The sequence below is a fragment of the Epinephelus lanceolatus genome, chromosome 7 (assembly GCF_041903045.1).
Source record: "Epinephelus lanceolatus isolate andai-2023 chromosome 7, ASM4190304v1, whole genome shotgun sequence".
Classification (NCBI taxonomy): domain Eukaryota; kingdom Metazoa; phylum Chordata; class Actinopteri; order Perciformes; family Serranidae; genus Epinephelus; species Epinephelus lanceolatus.
The window spans coordinates 38729444-38748891 of record NC_135740.1 but is presented as its reverse complement, the minus strand read 5'-3'; the positions used below and the strand labels follow the sequence as shown (position 1 = coordinate 38748891).

The following is a 19448-nucleotide window of genomic DNA, read 5'->3' as shown; positions in this document are numbered from 1 at the left end:
TCTTGTTACTGAACTGAGCGAGGCAAAAGCTTTCAAACCTCAGTGAACAGCACAAGATAATTCTGAGGGTTGTTAAGATGAATAACAGAAAAAACATGTATGCACACACTTAGTTTTACTTTTTAGACATGTTTTTTTATTGTAAATAACTGGCTAATTTGACTCATTCAGGGCACTGAAAAGTGGTGAATAGTTAAACTGAATGACTCTTTGGTAAAACTAGTCAAGTCCAGTAGAAATATGAAACCAAGGGGTCACAGGTAGGGCTGGCACAGTATCAGATAGTCACTACACGTTTGTTGTGGCAAAAAGAGTTCATAATAACAATATTATTGTGAAATCTATAGACATTTTGAAAAAAAATGCTGTCATTCAAATACATCTTTATCTTTGTTTGTTGTGCGTTCTGCCCTTTTTGGGTTTGTTTTCCAAATTAATTACTCTTAAAATATGAATGTTGATAGGCGGACAGACAGTCTCTAACTATGACTATACAAAAGCGTACAAAAAGAGCAGTTACACTTCGTAGATAGTGAAAAGGCAACCAGACAGGGTTCAGGGGAGGAAGACAAAGCGAGAACTGAAAGAAACAGTTAGGGTTGGGTCGGTATGAGGAAAAAAAAAAAACGGTCCGGTTTTTGTAAAAAAAAAAAACTGCATCAAGTCGGTAATACCGGATTTTCACCACTTGGGGGCGCAATTGACTCATTTAAAATAAAAAACGACCTTAGGACAACAGAGTGACAGTAACAAGTTGTTTCTTTTATTCCTTACAAATAAATTTTGCAGCTTACTCAATCAGTGCAATCAAGGGTTGCCTCCTTCGTCTGGCTCAAAGCCAAAGTGTTGCCATAGTGGCGCATTCTTTGATTTCGTCGAGACTAAATTGTTCGCCATTATCGACTCCCCGTCACTATTAAACAAACTCCAGGCTACAGTAGGCGCATGCGCACTTGCACCTCCTAGCTCAGTCCCCGCCCCACCCCCCTCTCTCTCCTGCTTGCTATGCGCTTGGTGAAGAGGCAGACACAGGTGCTCACAGACTCGGGCGTACTATAAGCGGAGCGGACTACGTGTAAAAATGTCCGTGAAAAATCCCCGCGATGTGAAAAATACATGCCGAACAGTCTTTTGTGTGACACTGGTGCGCGGAGCGGAGTCCGCGCGGTCATGCTTTGCGTGCACAGGGCTTGCGGACGGCCACTTTTACCGGGCGGACCTCCGCAGCGTCCACTCCGCGTACGTTCTGCCCGAGTATGCGGTCCGGTCGGTCTCAAAAAATAAAACCCGGTCCAAGACGGAGTACCGGACCGAATTGGTATTACCGAGAACCGACCCAACCCTAGAAACAGTAATGTTTTTAAGAGGCGCTGGATTATTTACACAATATTAATATATGTATTAATATCGGTATTTCTTTTTCAAATATCACAGGTCGTCAGGGTGTCTGCAGATCCTACAGTCATAAAATGGCCTTAAAAGTCATTAAATAGTCTTAAACTGGACTTTGTGAGGTCTTAACTGCTGCAAACATTTTAGCTTATTTCATTTATCATTTTTTAAATTCCTTTTTGTGAAATTGAGTGAAGTTTTCCTTTGTAGAAGTCCACATTTCTAATGTTACAAATCTTTAAAAAACTATAATACAGGTATTTTACTTCATACTAGTCTCGCCACCAGACAATCAGAGATCTCCGCCTTCTGATAGTCTGGGGACACTCCTTTCTAAAGTGTGTTTAACACACTGGCGAAAACGGCCGGCAACAAAGCAACGCCTCTTGCATTTTTGAAAAGGACACGCCTTCTTGGAAACGTGCGCTCCCCCTTTTCTCGTCCGCAAGGAAACAAACACATGGAGAGCTTGAAAATGGATGCTGAGAGATTTTAACTCCGTTTTATCAAATGTGTGCTCATCCGTGAAGAAAATATTTTTTCCAGCGGATGTCTTAGTTACAACATGATTGAGCTAACTGGAGTAGTTTCATGTTGTATCCGACAACGGGAGGCTTTTAACAGATGACGTCCTGTTGTTAGCTTTGCTGCTAGTGTTAGCTGTCCCTGTCAGCTGCAGCCACTGATGCTTTCTAGACATCGTGATTTCCCAAAACTGAATAAATACCACACATAGCAACACAAAACTGCTTTGCTAGCTCAATCACGTTGTAACTAAGATATCCGCTGGAAAAAATATTTTTTTCACGGACCGTTTAATGAGTTTTTACCTATTACAGACACCGCTAACGGCTAACAGGACAAACAGCTAATGGTTAGCCCAGCTAAACATGCACACAGAAATAGTAATGTTTGTTCAATCATTGTGTTTACAGACTTTACAAACAAGCTCTGCTGGTTTTCTACCCGGAAGTATTTGTAAACAACAAGGCGATTCCCTCTATAGTCCGGCCGGACAGATGAATCATGGCCTTGTAAAAGATTATGTTTGTTTCTTTTAGTTGGTGAGAATGTGTCACCGCAAACGCGACAGACATCCGCTAACTTTGACGGCGTTCTCTGCGAGCGCGGCTGAGCCATTTTGTACCGCTACATGTGTTTCTAGTGGGACCATGTTTACAAGCACAAGAGTTCAGCGAGCCACCGATGGACCGCCCTGCAGATTTACTATTGGTTTAGCAACGTAGGGATTTTTTTTAAACTCTGAAATTGTATTCGCCCATCTAAACACAAAATCAGAGAGAAAGACATCAGTCCTTAGTTAAGCAAAGCGTCTAAAGACTGACTTGTGAGTCTAACTTCATACTTGCACTTACCTGTTGGGAAAATGTAGATTAACTTCACTTACTATAATAACCATATTCCTACATAACACTTACCTCAGCAAAAGACTACATGCATAGTACTTTCCTGCAATGCTTACCTAGAATGCTTAAATAAGTTAAACACGATCCGTCCAAAAATCTCTCCTAAATTTGGTTAAAAGGTGTCTTGAAAGGGTCTTAAAAGGAATTAAATTTAACTATCCGATACCTGTAGACACCCTGGTATTGACAATACCAGTATATCACAAAATCCCTTGTCACAAATAAACATTTTATTTGTAGGATGTCACAAGCCAAATGTTGGGAACCTCTGGTTTAGGAGTATGAATTTCATTCTTAATTTGCAATTTGTTACCTACTGTGTGCACAAAGGTCAGTGCACCAGCCATCAGAGTCTTATTTTGGAAAAACAGTGTGAGTGTTTTCAGCCTCTGTTTGTGCAGATTGGACACTTCTCTATATTGCTGCGCTACACTGTAATTTCCTGAGCAGGTGTGTTCTACTTAAAAATGTTAAGGGTAATTGTGATGTTTTGTTCAAGTGCATCTAAACAGACATTGTCAAGTGAGAATTAAGATTGTTCTTGCTAGTTTGGAGATTTGAGTCTGTAACCTTTCCTGACACCTACAGTATTATATGATATTGGTTCTTAGGATTATACAGTTACACTTCTGGCTCAGGTCTGTTTTTTCACTTTAGTGAGAAATAAGCAAAAGTCTTTCTTTGTTGTGAGAAACTTTGAAGATGATATGGTAGCTAGCAGTGCAAAACAGATGCTTGAGGGGAGGTTTGGCTGTTGTTGCTAAATCATCTACTACAAGGTTTCTCGCCCTTTTGCAAAAGGCTGAAGTATCTAAACTGGTGCCATATGTCGTTCCGATTGTTGAAACTATATGTTCTCAGCCTTGTTTAGAAATCACGAGCTCCACTGTACTGTCCACTGTCTTAAAGTGCTCTTAACTGAAAAATAGAAGAAACTCAGTGCTCCCAGTGGAGTGTCAGCCATATTCAGAATTCAGAATTTGTTTAATTATATTTGAGATGGGCTGACTGTAATTAGGAAGCTGTAAATTGGAGAGTTATCAGCAGTAAGTCAGAATTAGTCCAAGCTGACTAGCAATAGTCACATGGGAGTGGAGGATTCCTGAATTAAGGTCCTTGGGGGGCATAATGTCAGGAAAATGTATGGCATGTATTAATTATGTTCCAGGCTTACCAAACATGCGTGACAGTTGATAGTAAATTACAATGTCTGCATTTATTCACACCCAGCTAATGCCTAGTATGTTGCAGTCAGGTGATACTTACACACAAACATAGTGTCTATGGAGGCTTATGGACATTTCTGTTGTTATACTCGCTCAGTGCATTGACTGGCAAAAATCTGCTGAATGAGACAGATGGGGGGGTTGGAGAAGAGTGGCTCTGAGCTTGTCAAGACATGATGCATTGTGTACATAGTGGGAAATAGGTAGTCTTCATTTGAAAGTCAATGCCAAAGCTTAGACGTGCTCCGGGGAATTTAAAACGACGAGCCAAAGTTATGGTGACGCTTCCTGAGGGGGTCCAGAAAAAACTTCCAGGCTGTCTCTGTCTCCTCTTCTTTAAAGTCACATAAATAAGACTTGGACTGTTTACACAAACATACACTCTTACCCTCACACACAGGGACTTGTATTTACAAGTATATATGACATGCTCACACTAGAGTTGATGTCAGTTGAATTAAGGACCATTTGCACTAAAAGCTATCTCACTTTTTCCAATATAAATCTGTGTTTTGCTTTTAGGCTTTTATTAGGAAAACCTTACTTGTAGCCTCAGTTTCACCTTGGATGAAGTATGTGAATAAATAATACACTCAATTTCCAGTTTATTAGGTATACCTAGCTTAAACTAATGCAGTAGATTCTGCAGTAAATTCTACATTTATGAAGGTCATACTGTAGTTTTTGTTAATAATTTAGAGAGGTATTGATTCAGCTTTATGAGCTTTATGGGGATTTTGAGGCTAAAACGCAAAACTCTTTAACAGCATTACTGACTGAGTGTTAGCTATTTAGTATAAATATTTGCAGGGCAAGGCAGTTTTTCCTATGTTCAATGTTTGCCTTCACTTTTGCTTCCCTCCTATATACAGTTAGGTCCATAATTATTTGGACAATGATACAGTTGTCGTCATTTTGGCTCTGTACACCACCACAATGGGTTTTAAATGAAACAATGAATACCTGCTTAAAGTGCAGACTCTCAGCTTTCATTTAAGGGTTTTTTCAAAAATGTAGTATGAACCGTGAAGGAATTACAACCATTTCTTCACACAGTCCCCCAACTTTAAGGGCTCATAAGTATTTGGACAAACTAACATAATCATCGGTTAAACAGTCAGTTTTAATACTTGGTTGCAAATCCTTTACAGTCAATGACTGCCTGAAGTGTTGGACACATAGGCATCATCAGATGCTGGGTTTCTTCCCTGGTGATGCTCTGCCAGCCCTTTACTGCAGCCGTCTGCACTTCCTGCTTGTGTTTTGGGTGTTTTGCCCTCAGTTTTGGCTTCAGCAAGAGAAACGCATGCACAGTTGGATTCAGGTCAGATGATATGACTTGGCCATTGCAGAACATTCCACTTCTTTGCCTTAAAAATGTCTTTGGTTGCTTTTGCAGTATGCTTCAGGTCATTGTCCAACTGCACTGTGAAGCATCATCCAATGAGTTTTGAAACATTTGGTTGAATCTGAGCAGATAATGTAGCCCCAAACACTTCAGCTTTCATCAGCGACAAACTCCGCTGTGTGATACAGTTAAACTTCTTAAAACTGTGCATATGTCTCTGTCTCTGACACAGCATCCTGCAAAACTTAGTCCATTAATAACCCATTTAACACTGGGACGCCGCAAAGAAGTTGATTGATTGTGCTTGCAGATATGGTAATCCACCTAGTGTGGCTCAAAGACTGTGTTAGCAGAGAAGTGGAGCAGCAGCAGCTACAGGCAGGGTTTCTACCTGGATCTGGAGAGTTTAGAAGTGCATAGAGAATGAATATGATCACATTAAAGAGGCAATAAGTACGATTTTTACTGCCCCATAGCACAGAACGACCATAATATGTCTGCAGGGGGTTGGTAAGGCTGTTGATCATTAAGAGCGTTTTAACAATTACTTTGCTGGGTTCAGAGATCTTTTGAATTTCTAGACTCATAGTTTGGAATAGAAACTCCCTGCCCACTGGATTATCAAGGCACTTTCAATGCCCCCTCCCAACTTCAGAGACAGAGACGGGAGTCAGGGACTGGCATGATGAGACATTTCATCTTTAAGTGCTTAAGGCTTTGTTCTGAAGGAAAATAGGTAAAGACCAAGGCTTAAAGCAGACTCATAATGCCAGTATGTTGCATATAACATGTACTGTAGTTTCTTTGTAGATATTTCCTTTGAATATATGCTCTAATTAGCTGTTTGGTTTGTCTCAGTTGTGACAGTGTGACTTTAATATTTCTGTAAATTTAATGGGGCAAGGTGGGTGGGTTGGTACCGCAGGTGGGCTGGTGGTGGGTGTAATTTTATCAAATTTTTTTGACAAAGAACATAGATTTTAAAATGCCAGTGTCTCCAAAAGTTAAGCATAAAGTCTGGAAAATGGGTGTTGAAGCTGGCAGACAATTATATGCACACCCCAGCTGTTGATGTTTGTTCTTGTAATTGAAAGTTTAAATCTCCGTCAGCATGAATCCCATACAGTGCACAGGCCAAGTTTTCGAAAAACCAAAATAAAGGGATGAAGTTTCAAAGCAGAAGTTGTGCAGAAAATCTGCAGGTGTCAGACAGCTCAAGAAAGCAATAAAAGTCACATAAAGTCACGAAAATAAAGTTTCAATGTTCCCTGTACGTCCGGCACATCAAAGCGACACACTGCTCTGCCGGCACAACCTCCTGACCTCCAGTGAATAGCATGTGGGCCCACAGAGCTGCCACAACAGTGCCATTGTTGTCTGACTCTGTGTCACTCCAGAAGAACAAGGAAGCGGGGTCACAATCCTGCTGTCAGTCATCTCCTCTGCTGGAGGATGATGAGCAGACACTGGTGGCTTGACACGGCTTAGAAAGTACAGCTCAGTGTTTGCCTATGAAAATCAACAAGTCAAGTCGAGTCAAATTTATTTATAAAGCTCTTCTAACAAAGGGGATTTTGTGCTGCTCAAAGAACTGAGGGCATAAATGCAGATAAAGACGAGGGATGAAAATAAGAAGGAACAAACACAGCAGATTTTTAACATAAATCTTGTGTGCATGTGTTTGTGTATTTTGTGTGTTACATTGGGTTAGGCAATTTGAGAGCAGTGGCTAAAGTCTATCCATGTATTTCCTGTGATTTTACTTCCTTGAACGTTGCTGTTTCTGGGACACAGATTCTTTCGGGTCATGTTTTTTTTCCCCCCCACAAACACTGTTTTGTTTAATTCATGCTATGCAAAGGTCAAACTCGTTTTTATACACCGCAATAAATTATTAAAATGCAGTTATATCGGAGGTGAAAAGTGAATATTCTCTCTCGCTTAAATAAATGTATTTGGCCTGCATCTCTGTGAGGGTGTGAGGAAACTGTTTGCGATATCATCTCTCTGCCACATCACAGTTGCTTGACTTTGACACTCAGACTAATTAATCCAAAGCCCTCACTTTAATTGCCTTAATATATTGGCTCTTTGTCTTCTTTATCTTGATTTTCTCATGACGTCTATTTCCCCTAATTGATTCAAAAGGAGATCTAATCTCCTTGCCGAGTGTGGGGCACGTATTGATAGCTTTAGTTTAAACCAGCGACAGTTTTGCGCTTCCCATTGTCTACACTAATTACGGCAGACTTGATGTATTGTCTTGGCTAACCAGTATTGAACCTCCAGAGTGTTGGAGAAGAGCACTCACCTTTCTTGTTTGGTTTTTGACAGGAAAAGACCAATGAAGACAGCCAGATGGTGGTCGGCGGCAATTTTACTGTTGGGGCTCGCTGTGCTCGGCGCCAACGGGAGACCCAACAAGGAGGGATTCAGGTCGCCGCTCTATCGACCAGTCGTGAGATTTCGACACAAGGTATTGATCGAAGCCTTTTTTCATTTGCTGTCTGTAACAAGAGGAGTATGTGCTTTTGCCAAGTATGAAACTAATTACAGTGGCGCTTTCTTCCTCCATCAGATGACTCTCCTGTTGTTGTTGTTTGTCTGCCCACTGAAAAATACTTGATGAATCATTATCCCTCCCTCTGTGCCAGGGGACTGTCTTTTCAAAGACAACATCGGATTTATGCGAGGCACAGCTGAGCAAAGATGAAGACGAGCTTTGAATGAAGTGAGGATGGTCGCATGTCATTTTAGCTGAACATTTAAAGTAAAAGATGTAATTTAATGCTTATTGACTTAGCGATACAGGGCAGGCCCCACAAGCAAAATCAGCTTCTTTTATTAATCGCTTTGGCTGCATCTGAAGGAACAAGTTACATTTATTTTCCTCTAAACTAGTAGCATAGTCTGTTTTTTCTCTTATTCAATTCCAAAACACCAGAGTAGCAGAGATGGATCAATTAGAGCCAGACTGGGATTGAAATTGACTGTTTTGGCAGAGGGGGACTTGAGGAAAGCAAAGTGTTTTGTCAAGAGGCATTAGTCGGATTGTGGTCCCTTAGTACACATTTCCCATAAGCCCCCTTTGCTGTTATGTTCCCTGGTAAACACATCTCCACTCTATTCAATCCAAGATAAAAATTAGCAGGGACAATAAAGAACATTTGTTATGTTTGCTTTTACTTCAAGGCAGTCTGTCATCTTCAGACTAAATATTGCATTTAAAATTTGTCCCAGACAGCTTTAGTCACTCTGCATGGGAATGAAAGGCAAAGATAGTGGTACCAAAGGGTGGGTGGGTTAAGAGGTGGTTAGAAAGCGAGGAAGACGGAGAGCGATACAGAGGAAACAGATGGTAGGAACGTTATTGGACTGTATCAGAGTTGAGTGAGGAGCCGGGAGCGATGCAAAGCTGTTAAATCGACACAATGGTCAAACACATTTTGACCTTTAGAGCAAGATTTATTCAGAGAGATGCTTTCTAAACACGGAGACCGCAGCTATCAGCTATGCAAGAGTTCTGCTTCTTTCTAGCCACAGCTACTCTGGAAATTGTGTGTGTGTGTGAAGGAAGTGAAGAGATTTAAACTTCAATACCCAAAAATCCTGTAATATGATCTAAGTAAAGTGCAGAGATAGCACTTCTGCCAGAGTGGGATGCTTTATACTGTAAGAAAGAGGCAAACGATCCAACGTCCACCCCTGCCTGGACAGTGCTGGATTTCTCTCTTAAAGAACCAGATCACTGTTTTCTTAACTGCACCTCTATGTACAGTGCAGCACTGCACCATTGTTGTGTTAATACTTTGGACCACAGCTCCTAGATCCTGCATGAAGGCAAGGAAACAAAGGCAAGGAAAAATAAGCTTTCTAGATTTCAGAGCCTCACAGTTTCATCTTGTAACGGGGATATAATGTGGCTTTCCTTAGCCTGTGTACTCACCTGTAGGTATTGGATTTTGGGGATAGATTGAGCTCTTAGATATCAATAAGTGTAACTGATCTAGGTAGGGAAGTGTCCTATTACCAGAACTTTATTTTAGAGTACGGTGGTAATATAAAAACACTGAGACACATATCTTGGAGGTATCTCTACTTGTGTTGACTTCACAATTTGCTTTGCATTTTTTTCCCCACTTTTTTTTCCCACTTTCCTGTACTGATGCTTTTATCTTTTTTCCCCCCATGCAATCTTAGGTATCCCTGCTTTCACATTATTCTCTGTTGTACTGCACTGAGATTGCACTGTGTGCTTTTTATTGTATTGCCATGTCATTTGAATGAAGCATGCATACCCTCTTAAATTAGGTTTAGTTCAACCAATGGCACATTTTGAAGGTGTCGTAAATAGTGCTTTACTGTACCAAACAGTATATGATCTTGTGTTGAAACTTACTAGTTTCTCTTCTTATTGGCCTGCTTTGGAACCAGAGTGACTTTAATAATTAAACTAATGTACGTCCACATGTAGTGAGAATTTGACGAGAAGCTACAAAAATGATGTATGTGCTTTTCCACTCCAATGAAATTAATGTGCCTGGCGCTGTGATTACATCGCAGAGGAATGTCATTACAGCATCTGCATACCATTACAATTCATCCTGTGAGAGGACAGAGGTAAACTCCGCTCATCTATCCGCCTGTCAGGAGAGGCTGTGGAAATTTACGGCCCTTTGGTGAAAAATGGCCACATTGCAGGCCCTTTTTCCCAAATATGTCATCGGCCTTTTCGTTGCTTAGAGAATTTTCTCCGCTGCTGGCTAGATTGCAGAGAGACACAGGTCATCCACTTGTCAATACAGTTGAGTGAGCGGTGTTAAAGAACAGTTGCTTCGAAATGAGATATCCACCGATTGTAGAAAAGTAATCCCAAGTTTCAGAACGTTGCTCTCAGCTCAACATTTGTTGGCACTAAAAGTCTCTACTTACAAACTTATAGCAATTAAAGCTTTTTCAAAACCTAGCTTGCATCACATTTTTGATTAAATTTCTCTCACATTCATCATTAATAGAACATGATAATATAATAATTTTTCTAACTGACATAATCTGCACATTCAGAGAAAGGTACTGAGTGTCCTTTGAGCCCCCTGCCACAAGCTGCGATACATCAGTGGCCGTGTTAATGCTATGCCTTTTCCTTCGCTTTGAAGGACAGTGTTTGACAAGGGTAACGGGATCGGATACGACCTTTATATGCTTTCCTCACAAAGACTTCAATCACCAGGAGGCACTCGGCCATAAACAGCTGGTCACATGCTCTACCCATAATTCCCATGGTATTGTTTCAGAAATTCACTGTGAAATCCTCCACAGGGGGTCAGGAATAGGACACAGATCCTGGCCACTAGAATCCAGTCCTAATTATAATTGATTGTAATGGGAATACCACTCAGAGTTAATGTTGTCAAGCCTCTATTACAGGGTGAGTTTATTTTACATAGTGTTATTTCACTTAAGCTCTTTTCATAAAGAGTTTCACTGCAAGAGTGATGAAGTGACGTGTAATTTGTGAAATTTGTTGAACAGTGGCCAGACTTGCACCAGGGACAGTTTCTGAGAGTTTGTCACTCTGACATCAAGCTGTTATGTCAGGACAAACAAAATGGAGGCAAGGACAACTGTGTGCAAAGCCCCATCCATCCAGCACTGGCTTGGCCACATGGCAAATCTAGATTAACAGGGGATAAGCAGAGAGAGGGAGAAAGAGCGGGAGGGGGGTTGGGCAAATGAGATTGAGATAAAGAGACAGGGAATAGGAGAAATAACAAGAATAAAATTCATAAGATGATGTGCGGTAGGTTTAGTTGAAGGTGGGGTCGACGATTCTGGGGAAAGATTGTTGATAATTGAACTTGTCACTCAAACAAATACACCACTCCGGTCAGTGCTTCCTCAGAAGCTTCGTTTTACCGTCCCTCTTGCTCCCACGGCTGTTGCTCTTTTAACATCCACGGCCTTTTCTTTATTCTGTACACGAGCACCGGTGCCCCCTGTTGCAGATTGGCTGGAATAGTGTTGTGTGGCTTGGTCCAGCTAGCGAGAGGAGATATTCACTGAATTTGACAAAATATGTGTCAGAGTAGAATCACAGACTGCACCTTTTAAGCTCTAATAGACAGTGTTTGTCTTAAATGTGACTACTGTCAGTATGATTTCCACCCTCCTCCTCCTCCTCAGCTGGTCAGTTTTAGCCCCAGCCCTTGTCACTCATCTTGATGAGCTGTCTACTTTCAAATGGCAGCCAGCCTGAGGCTGAGGTAACCAGCTTCTGTAAAGTCTCCACAGGGGCCGAGGAAGCAGACGCCGTATGGAGCCAATCTGCTATAACAATAACAAGATGTCGATGTCCATGCTGGTGTTAAACTCTGTTTTTAAAGTCTGTCCTGCTGCATGCTTATCTTTGTTGCTGTGTGGCTGGTTATTTATTGTAGTTGTTACTTATTAATGATATAATGACTTCTGCTTTGTTAAAAAAAAAGGAGAGGGATCACTTGAGTGTGGGCGTGTTGCCACAGGTAAAGAAGATGGATTGTGTGCGCACAGCTCCAATCGGGTACAGGTGCTAGATGAAAAACAGCATACAAAGGAAAAGGAGCAGCACCTTGATTTTTCAAAGCTCCCAAAATGTGTGTAATTGATGCAGTGTTTTGATCTCCATTTTTTGTCTGATAAAGACTCTGAGTTTGATAAAAAAAAAAAAACAAAACACTAAGGTAGTCTGTGAGGAAGGATTTTACAACTCTGGAGAGTTATCATGGAGTAAATAATTATGTATCCTCCTTTTATACCGATTGTGAGATAAACAGTGAAATGACAGTGTTCACATTACACAGTAATCTAGTCGGAATATGCCTTAATGTTTTTGTTTTTTCCCGTGCAGTTTGTCGCCAGATGAGGTTGCAGATCAACCGCAGCACAAGCTGAGCCAGGTTAAACGTTTTTGCCAGGTGCCTTGCGTTTTTTTTTTTGTCCAGAGCCGTCTGCATCAGCACCTTTGCTTTCCCACTGTCACATTGAAGTGAATGAGGGAGCTGTGTTGTTTTTCACCCAGCACTATTGGTCTGAACTAAAAGATAGATTCAGCCTTGCTTGGGGCATTCTACTGTAAATTCTACTCACTTGTCATACAGGTGTGTTGCAATTTGCAGTTATATGTTTCAAGTTGAAGTGCACTTGGAAGTTGATGGTGTGGAGGAGTGAGGAATGTGAGATGTGAAGCAGGAGGAGAGGAGAAGGAGAAGGGGGGCGTAGGTGGAGTGAGGGGGGGGTTGAGAGATAAAGTCACAGAGCGAGAGAGAGAGATGTGGGCGGTCAGCCAGCTAGCTGTGACAGGGGCAGATGAGCCACGGGTTGTACAGCTGGGTGCTTCAACGTCCCCAGAGTCTGAGGGCAGCAGAGACAGGCCTGCCAGCGGCCCTGGGGAAATCACTCTCTTCAAACAAATGAAGTGTGAACACTGTCTGCCATATGCAAATAAGCCCCATTTGATATCTTCCCTACCTAGTGCAATTCCAAATGTCACCTCCTCCAGAGGGGTACGAAGAATGTCAGAGAGCCACAGGTGCTTTTTGTGATTTGGGCCTACTGTGTCGCAAGTCAGCAGTGTTTTGTAAAACATCCAGAAAGATGACTGCAGGGACGACTGTTTACCAGATCATGATGTTTAATTTGGTTGTCTTTTAGGTATTTTGGTTACCTGTAGACTTTAACTCATTTTTAAAATCAAATTAATAAGATGACAGTAAAGCTGGTTATACACTAGATGACATTTTTCCAGAAAATAAAGTAATCCATTGTTAAGGTTCCCCTCCAGACATGTTTTAAAGTCTGTAAAAATACTATGCTATGATTAAAATTTTATATAATATGGTTTTCCCACATAGACAGTAAAAAATATATACATCTGAAAAGGGGCTGGAAGCACACTTACTCACTAAGAAATTCAGAATCCAGCCTTGCACCTTGCCCACCACCGCTGCTTAGATTGACTGATGAAAGAGCAGTGTGCATCAGGATGGCTAGCATTACCCTGAAAACACACCAAGCAGTGGTGAAGTGGGGCTTGCCACAGTAATGACTTTTTTCTGTAGTTGGGAGGCGTGTCATATGTTTCAGGCAGGAAGAAATAGTTTCTACCAAACGTCATCATGTCACAGCAGTCACAGGACTTTGTTTACTGATTGGCTGGTATCTCTGGATGCAATTTACTTTAAAAAGTTAAACTATTTCTTATTTTTAGTTTGGCCTCACTTTGCTGCAGAATCAAACAGCCGCAAACAGCTTGGAGTGGTCGCTGCAGCTTTCCATAGACATTGGAGTTGTGCAATCGGCGAATAACAGATGTATCAGAATGGTATGGGTAGTTTTATTTATTGATGTTGTTTATAAGCTTGTTCAATGTATCTTTATACAGTGGTTCAAATTATGTCCTACGATAAATACACACAGATCAGTTTGCATGGTATCCTATGAATTAGGGCCCCACAAATGACTTAAAGTATGTAACGAAAAGGTACTGTGGTTAGGTTCAGGAAAAGGAACACGGTGACGATATACCTTTAAAGAGGCAACAGACAGGATTCGTTTTTGACTGTGGAGATCAGAAATAATCAATAATATGACCCTATTAGACTCTCTAAATTAAATAAAATGTAGGCTGTAAAGCCACCGGTATACCTCTATGTAGAACGAGAGGGTGTGTGGACACTCCCTCCTACTAAATAAATGAGTAAAGAGACCGAGCAACAATTATCAGATTCATCTGAAGAAAAAACAAATAGTAATGCAAATAATTACACCAGAATGCACAGTACCAGCACAAACAACTCACAGTAAATTATACCAATATGTACAGTATCAGTTCAAACAACAGTAGACACAGTGGAATTATACCAATATGCACATGTAAACAGTCCCGATTCTAGAATAAATGGTACCGTATGGAAATGATGCGGCCGGTTGGAGCTCAAATTGAATGGGAAACAAAGTTCAGTGTTCACTTAGCTGGGTGTAACTTAGCTGGGTGATAGCTGCCTCCATGAGAAGAGAACAGAAGGAAGGGAGGGGAGTATCACTGTCTGAGGGCTGCCGTAGAATGGCAACGAGGATGTCAGCCGACCAACACTCGCTACCCGGTCCCTGGTTGCTGGCCAGCTAGGAATGAACTAGCAGCCAGTACAGTACTGTCCTCTTTCGTCTAGCTAACATTTAGCCGTGTTACTTACTGATCCATTAGAAAGAAAGCTAGCTGGACATCGGTTTTGAAGCCTCTTTGGTCACTGAGCGCCCTCCATCTCTTGAACGCCTGACTGAGGTTTACTCTTGTTTTTCCTCTTCTTTTATCACTCTCCTTTTTGCTCTTCTTTGCCTCCTCAGACAGAGGAGCTCGTTTTTTTTTTTTGCTAGGCCATTTTTCACTTGTCTTCAAACTTTGTCAGCCAAAAAAGTTTCATTCTGTCTAGCTGAGCTTTTTATATTAGGTGTAATAAGTCCACTCTGACCTGGAGGTTTCAAGTTTCTTTGCTGGCATTTGCATATTAGACAGCGATTGGCTTTTTTGAATTTGTGACTTACACAATCTAGCTTGCCCGGGGCATGTTTAAATCGCAGATTTTTTGCACAGATATCTCCTTCCCAAACAGAGGAATGTGAAAACATCTCTTTAGTGACAAACTTTGCACAGATAGGAGAGAGTGGGGGGCATTTTGAAATAGTTGTATTTTAACTTTTACTCTGAATATGAAGGGGTTGATTCCAAACACATACAACCACTATTAATCTTTGTACTCATTTTCGTGCTAACGTGAAAAGTCGATGAATTGATGAATAGATTGACAGAAATCTAATTGAAACAGCCTCATTAGCAACAACAGATATTAATGTAAGTGTACAGACTCAGAAAGATCTTCAGGGAAGTATCAGAAGGATAAAATGGCACAGACAGAATCACTGACAATGATACACAGTGTAGTAATCAAACATTGGGTTGAGCTGAATTAGTATTGTGGTCAAAATTAATTTTTAACCAGGGAGATCTTTTGATACATGTGTCCATATGTGTGTAAAATACTTTAAATGTATTCACATGCTTTATTAATTGACTTAGAATCAAATCAAGCATATTTTAGTAAGAAACTACACAATATGCATATTCACTGTGCAAACACAGGAATTGGGTAATCTGCTATTTTCAGTAGGTAGTCATGGACCACTCTTCATTATTGACTGTAGACCTGTTGCATAATGCATCTTCTCCATAACACCACTGTGCTCGAGCTGGTAGATAGAGAGGCTGAATTTTCTGTACAAGAACGAGAAGGATGAGCTATGCAGATTTCACTGTAGAGAAATCAAATATTTATGCCTCTTTCTTTCGTATTCATGGTTTTGTGGAGAGCAGCAGACTACTCAGAGTAGTAGTCCTGATAACAGCATTTTCTACAACCATCATCACTATGCATGCTCTAAATGCAGCTGATTTTATAGTGCACCTACTCAAGGGGTCATAGATTTTTGCTCTTCTTTATGTCTCTCTGCACTAGGTTTGAATGATTTCACTCTTTTTTTCAAATACAGTTATGTTCTGATTTGCTGTGAGTGAGGATATACTGCAGAATTGTTCAAGTGATCCAAGACACCTCAAGAGGCATATATGGACATCCGATCTTAGACACCAGGAAAGACAAAGAGAGGCAGAAAGATAGAAAGAACGAGTTAGAGTCGAAAGGCAACACTCATGTTGGAAAACAGCAGAGCAACATCAGGTCCATAAATTTCTATGATAAAATAGGAGTGAGGAACAGTGTAACTTCTAATTGGAGGGAGAAAAAGATTAAGTAAGGAATAATTAAATATCCTTGAGATAGATCCTAAAAATTTTAACCCTTTTTCACCAAAAACTTGTCAACAACAATGCTTGGTCATTGGCCCCTAGCTTCTGATGCCAGTGAGTGAAGCAAATCCAGCGGCCTCTTGCATATTTTACCAACATTTGGTGGTTGGTGCTAATTTTCAACTCTGGACATAAGTCACTTTACGTTACGTCAGTAGCAAATACACTTATTCTAACCCAAACTGCTTTTTTCTCTGATCCTAACCAAGTGCTTTTGCTGCCTGAACGTTACGAAGTACACCTAGAAACTAAGTTAACCTGTGTTGGAAGCTTATTTTGAAAATAGACTATGCATGTAACAAGCAGAAACTATGCATTTCCTGTGAACATGAACGTTTATTGTGAAAAGACATTATGCGTGTAACAAACAGACACTTAGATGCTTGCCCTGATGGTCTAAAACTGATGGTAGAGGGGTGCCCAGAACACCATTGTTGGGTGCATACGGCCACTGACAAGGCATCAGTGTTTGACAAGTTATGGGTAAGAATGTGTTGTAAATATCCTTAATGCGTAATTACTCCCTTTGACTGAACCTTAAATACTCATTATAAACTACCTTATCCTTCAATGCTGCGTTTATGTCCTTGTTTTCTTTTTCCATTTCCTTTTAAAAGGTTTCTGTGCCTTTTATTTGCATTTTGGTGATTTTATGTTGTTTTTCTGAACTTCTAAATGCTTTTTAATGTATTATGTAAAGCCCTTTGAATTGTCTTTGTGAATGAAATGTCCTGTAGAAATAAAATTGTCTTCCCTTGATGGACAAAATAAAATCATAGTGGAGGTGACATGATATGGGTTACCACTTAAAAGGTTTATCATTGTCCATGTAAGTAAGGAAAATTACCACTTAACATAATGGCACATTAATGTCTGACTTATCAGTGCATCATTGATTGCCATTCAAACAGGCGACACGACAGTGTGTCAGACAAGTTCTTTCAGTAAGAGAGAAATTCTTGGACGTTAATGTCATGGCTGCACTGACATATAATCTCAATTGAACACTCAAGTGTTTGTAAAGAGAGATGGCCAATGTATTAAGTGGTCTATAGAATTTAATTTCAATGGTACAGGCACCACAGATCTCACTCACTCGGCTAAATGGAAACACGTCGATGAACTTGTGGTTTACTGTGACTCTGATAGCCTCTCATTTTTCTTTTTTTGTTGTTCCTGCAGGATGGCGTCCCTGAGAGCTTGAGGATAAAGGGTGAGTTTCCATTTCTCATTCCTTCCTCTTTCTCTCTGTCCTATGACATGCAATTTACACAACCAGCGTTACACATCATGCAGGTTAGGTGTAGCGTTGTCGTGTGATGGAGGCGACAGCATGGCTTAAGCACATCTGCTGGGCTACCCATTGTGTAAAGGACATAGTGCACCTTTCACAAAAACCTCCGCTTTAGGAAACCCATTAGTAGCATGGCACACTATTGTGTGACGTCTTTCAACCACTTTGTTTGGCTCAACGTGAAGATCTCACCACATAATCACATTTTTAAACACAGTCAACCAACCATGCTTTAGGGGTGTAAATCACCAGCTTCATCACGATACGATATTATATTGATTGTTTGCATGACGATACGATGTTTGCCGATATCACAAAGTCTGTCACGATACGATATCGATTTGATTCAGGAGCCTGCGATCGATATGACACAATATCATATGCCCATCAAACACAATCATTTACATCAACTCACAAAAACAACTAGAATATGATTTGACCATTTTATTTCTGAGCTCTTCCAGGTATCAGGCATTTAAATGAAAAACAGTATTCTTCTGTACCAAAAAATAATAAAAATAGACCTGTTCACTAAAATGGTGACACAGACGTGCTATGTGAATTTCAAAATAAAGGTGTATCTTTAAGATGACGATACGGATCAATGTTTTCATTCTGCATCGATGTAATTGGATCGTTAATCAATGAATCAATGTATCAATGTGGATCGATGTATCGTTACACCCCTACCATGCTCTGGTGCAAACAGTTGCCGTGGTGATTTCTACTGGTTTTCACTTAACCAGGTGCTTTTAAACGCTGGATCTAAGAAGCATAAAGCAAGTTTCTCACAGTGGACTTCACCAGCAACTGATGCATGTGGACAAATAATAGTTTGTAGAGGTGCACACTGTTTGATGCCAGAGTAGTGCGTTGTATTGTATGAGTCATGACAACAGCAGATAGTGGAAAACACTGTTGTGGCTCAAGCTGCTTGACATCACAACATCAATATTACATCATCTCTTCAACTTCAGCACGGGTAATGGTCAACCAGAGGGAGCAGGGGAGAGATAAGACCTCAACAATGGTTTTTAAATGAAGCTGTGGGGGATATACTGCATGTCCACGTTCTGTTGTCACACCATGTTTTGGGTCAGTTTTGCAGCTGTGTAGTTGCACAAAATATGTTCCTGTTGATACTGATAGAGGTTTGGTGCAATATACTGGAGTATGTAAAGTCTGAAATATAGAGCATCAGCATCAGCAGCATAGTAGTAGGTAGTTATTGTTCTACTGTGATTTCATATATCAATATATGAAAAGTCAATGAATATAATATATTTGACAGTTTAGAGGTTTGGAAGATACATTTACCTTTAACACCAAAAAGAGCAGTTCAAAAATAATTTTCTGCTTTGAGGGTTCAGCAAACTAAAAAAAAAAAAAAAAAAATCAGAACACACACTCTAACCATAACTTTATTAACTGATGATACTTCACACCCAAAAATACTTTTTCCCATAGAGTTACACTGGGAAAGCAAAGTCTGTAATTCAATGGAATTTTTTATTTTTTTTTTGAGTGTCACAACAGCGTGAAATGACTTGTGTTGCTATCTGGATTTGATCCGTTATGTCCCATGACATTTTGAAAGTCTGAAAGAGACGCACGATTAAATAATTTTATTCCCATTCAAGTTAGCAGCATGCTAAACCGGAAGTAGCTGGCACGGCTGGCGGAAGTTAGCTGCTTGGCTGGCGTAGTGTGTAGTGTACTTGGTCTGTTGTCCTAATGTAATGGAAGATTTGGGTAATTTGCCCCCAAAGTTGTATCCAGTTCTTTTCATACACCCATACTTTGCACTGACCGAGCTTTGTTTTGCTAAAAGAACACTTTCTTCTGTGAGACCAAAGCACTCCCA

At 40.5% G+C, this 19448-nt stretch overlaps 1 protein-coding gene across 2 annotated transcripts in view; it reads left to right on the top strand.

The window, feature by feature from the left end:
- fstl5 (follistatin-like 5) overlaps positions 1 to 19448 on the top strand; it is a 263518-nt gene that overhangs the window by 30891 nt on the left and 213179 nt on the right. For both annotated transcript variants that reach the window (XM_033633126.2, XM_078169520.1), the window contains exons 2-3: positions 7728 to 7869; positions 17473 to 17503. In XM_033633126.2, the coding sequence (XP_033489017.2) occupies positions 7728 to 7869; positions 17473 to 17503 (173 nt within the window). The remainder of the gene's footprint in view (positions 1 to 7727; positions 7870 to 17472; positions 17504 to 19448) is intronic.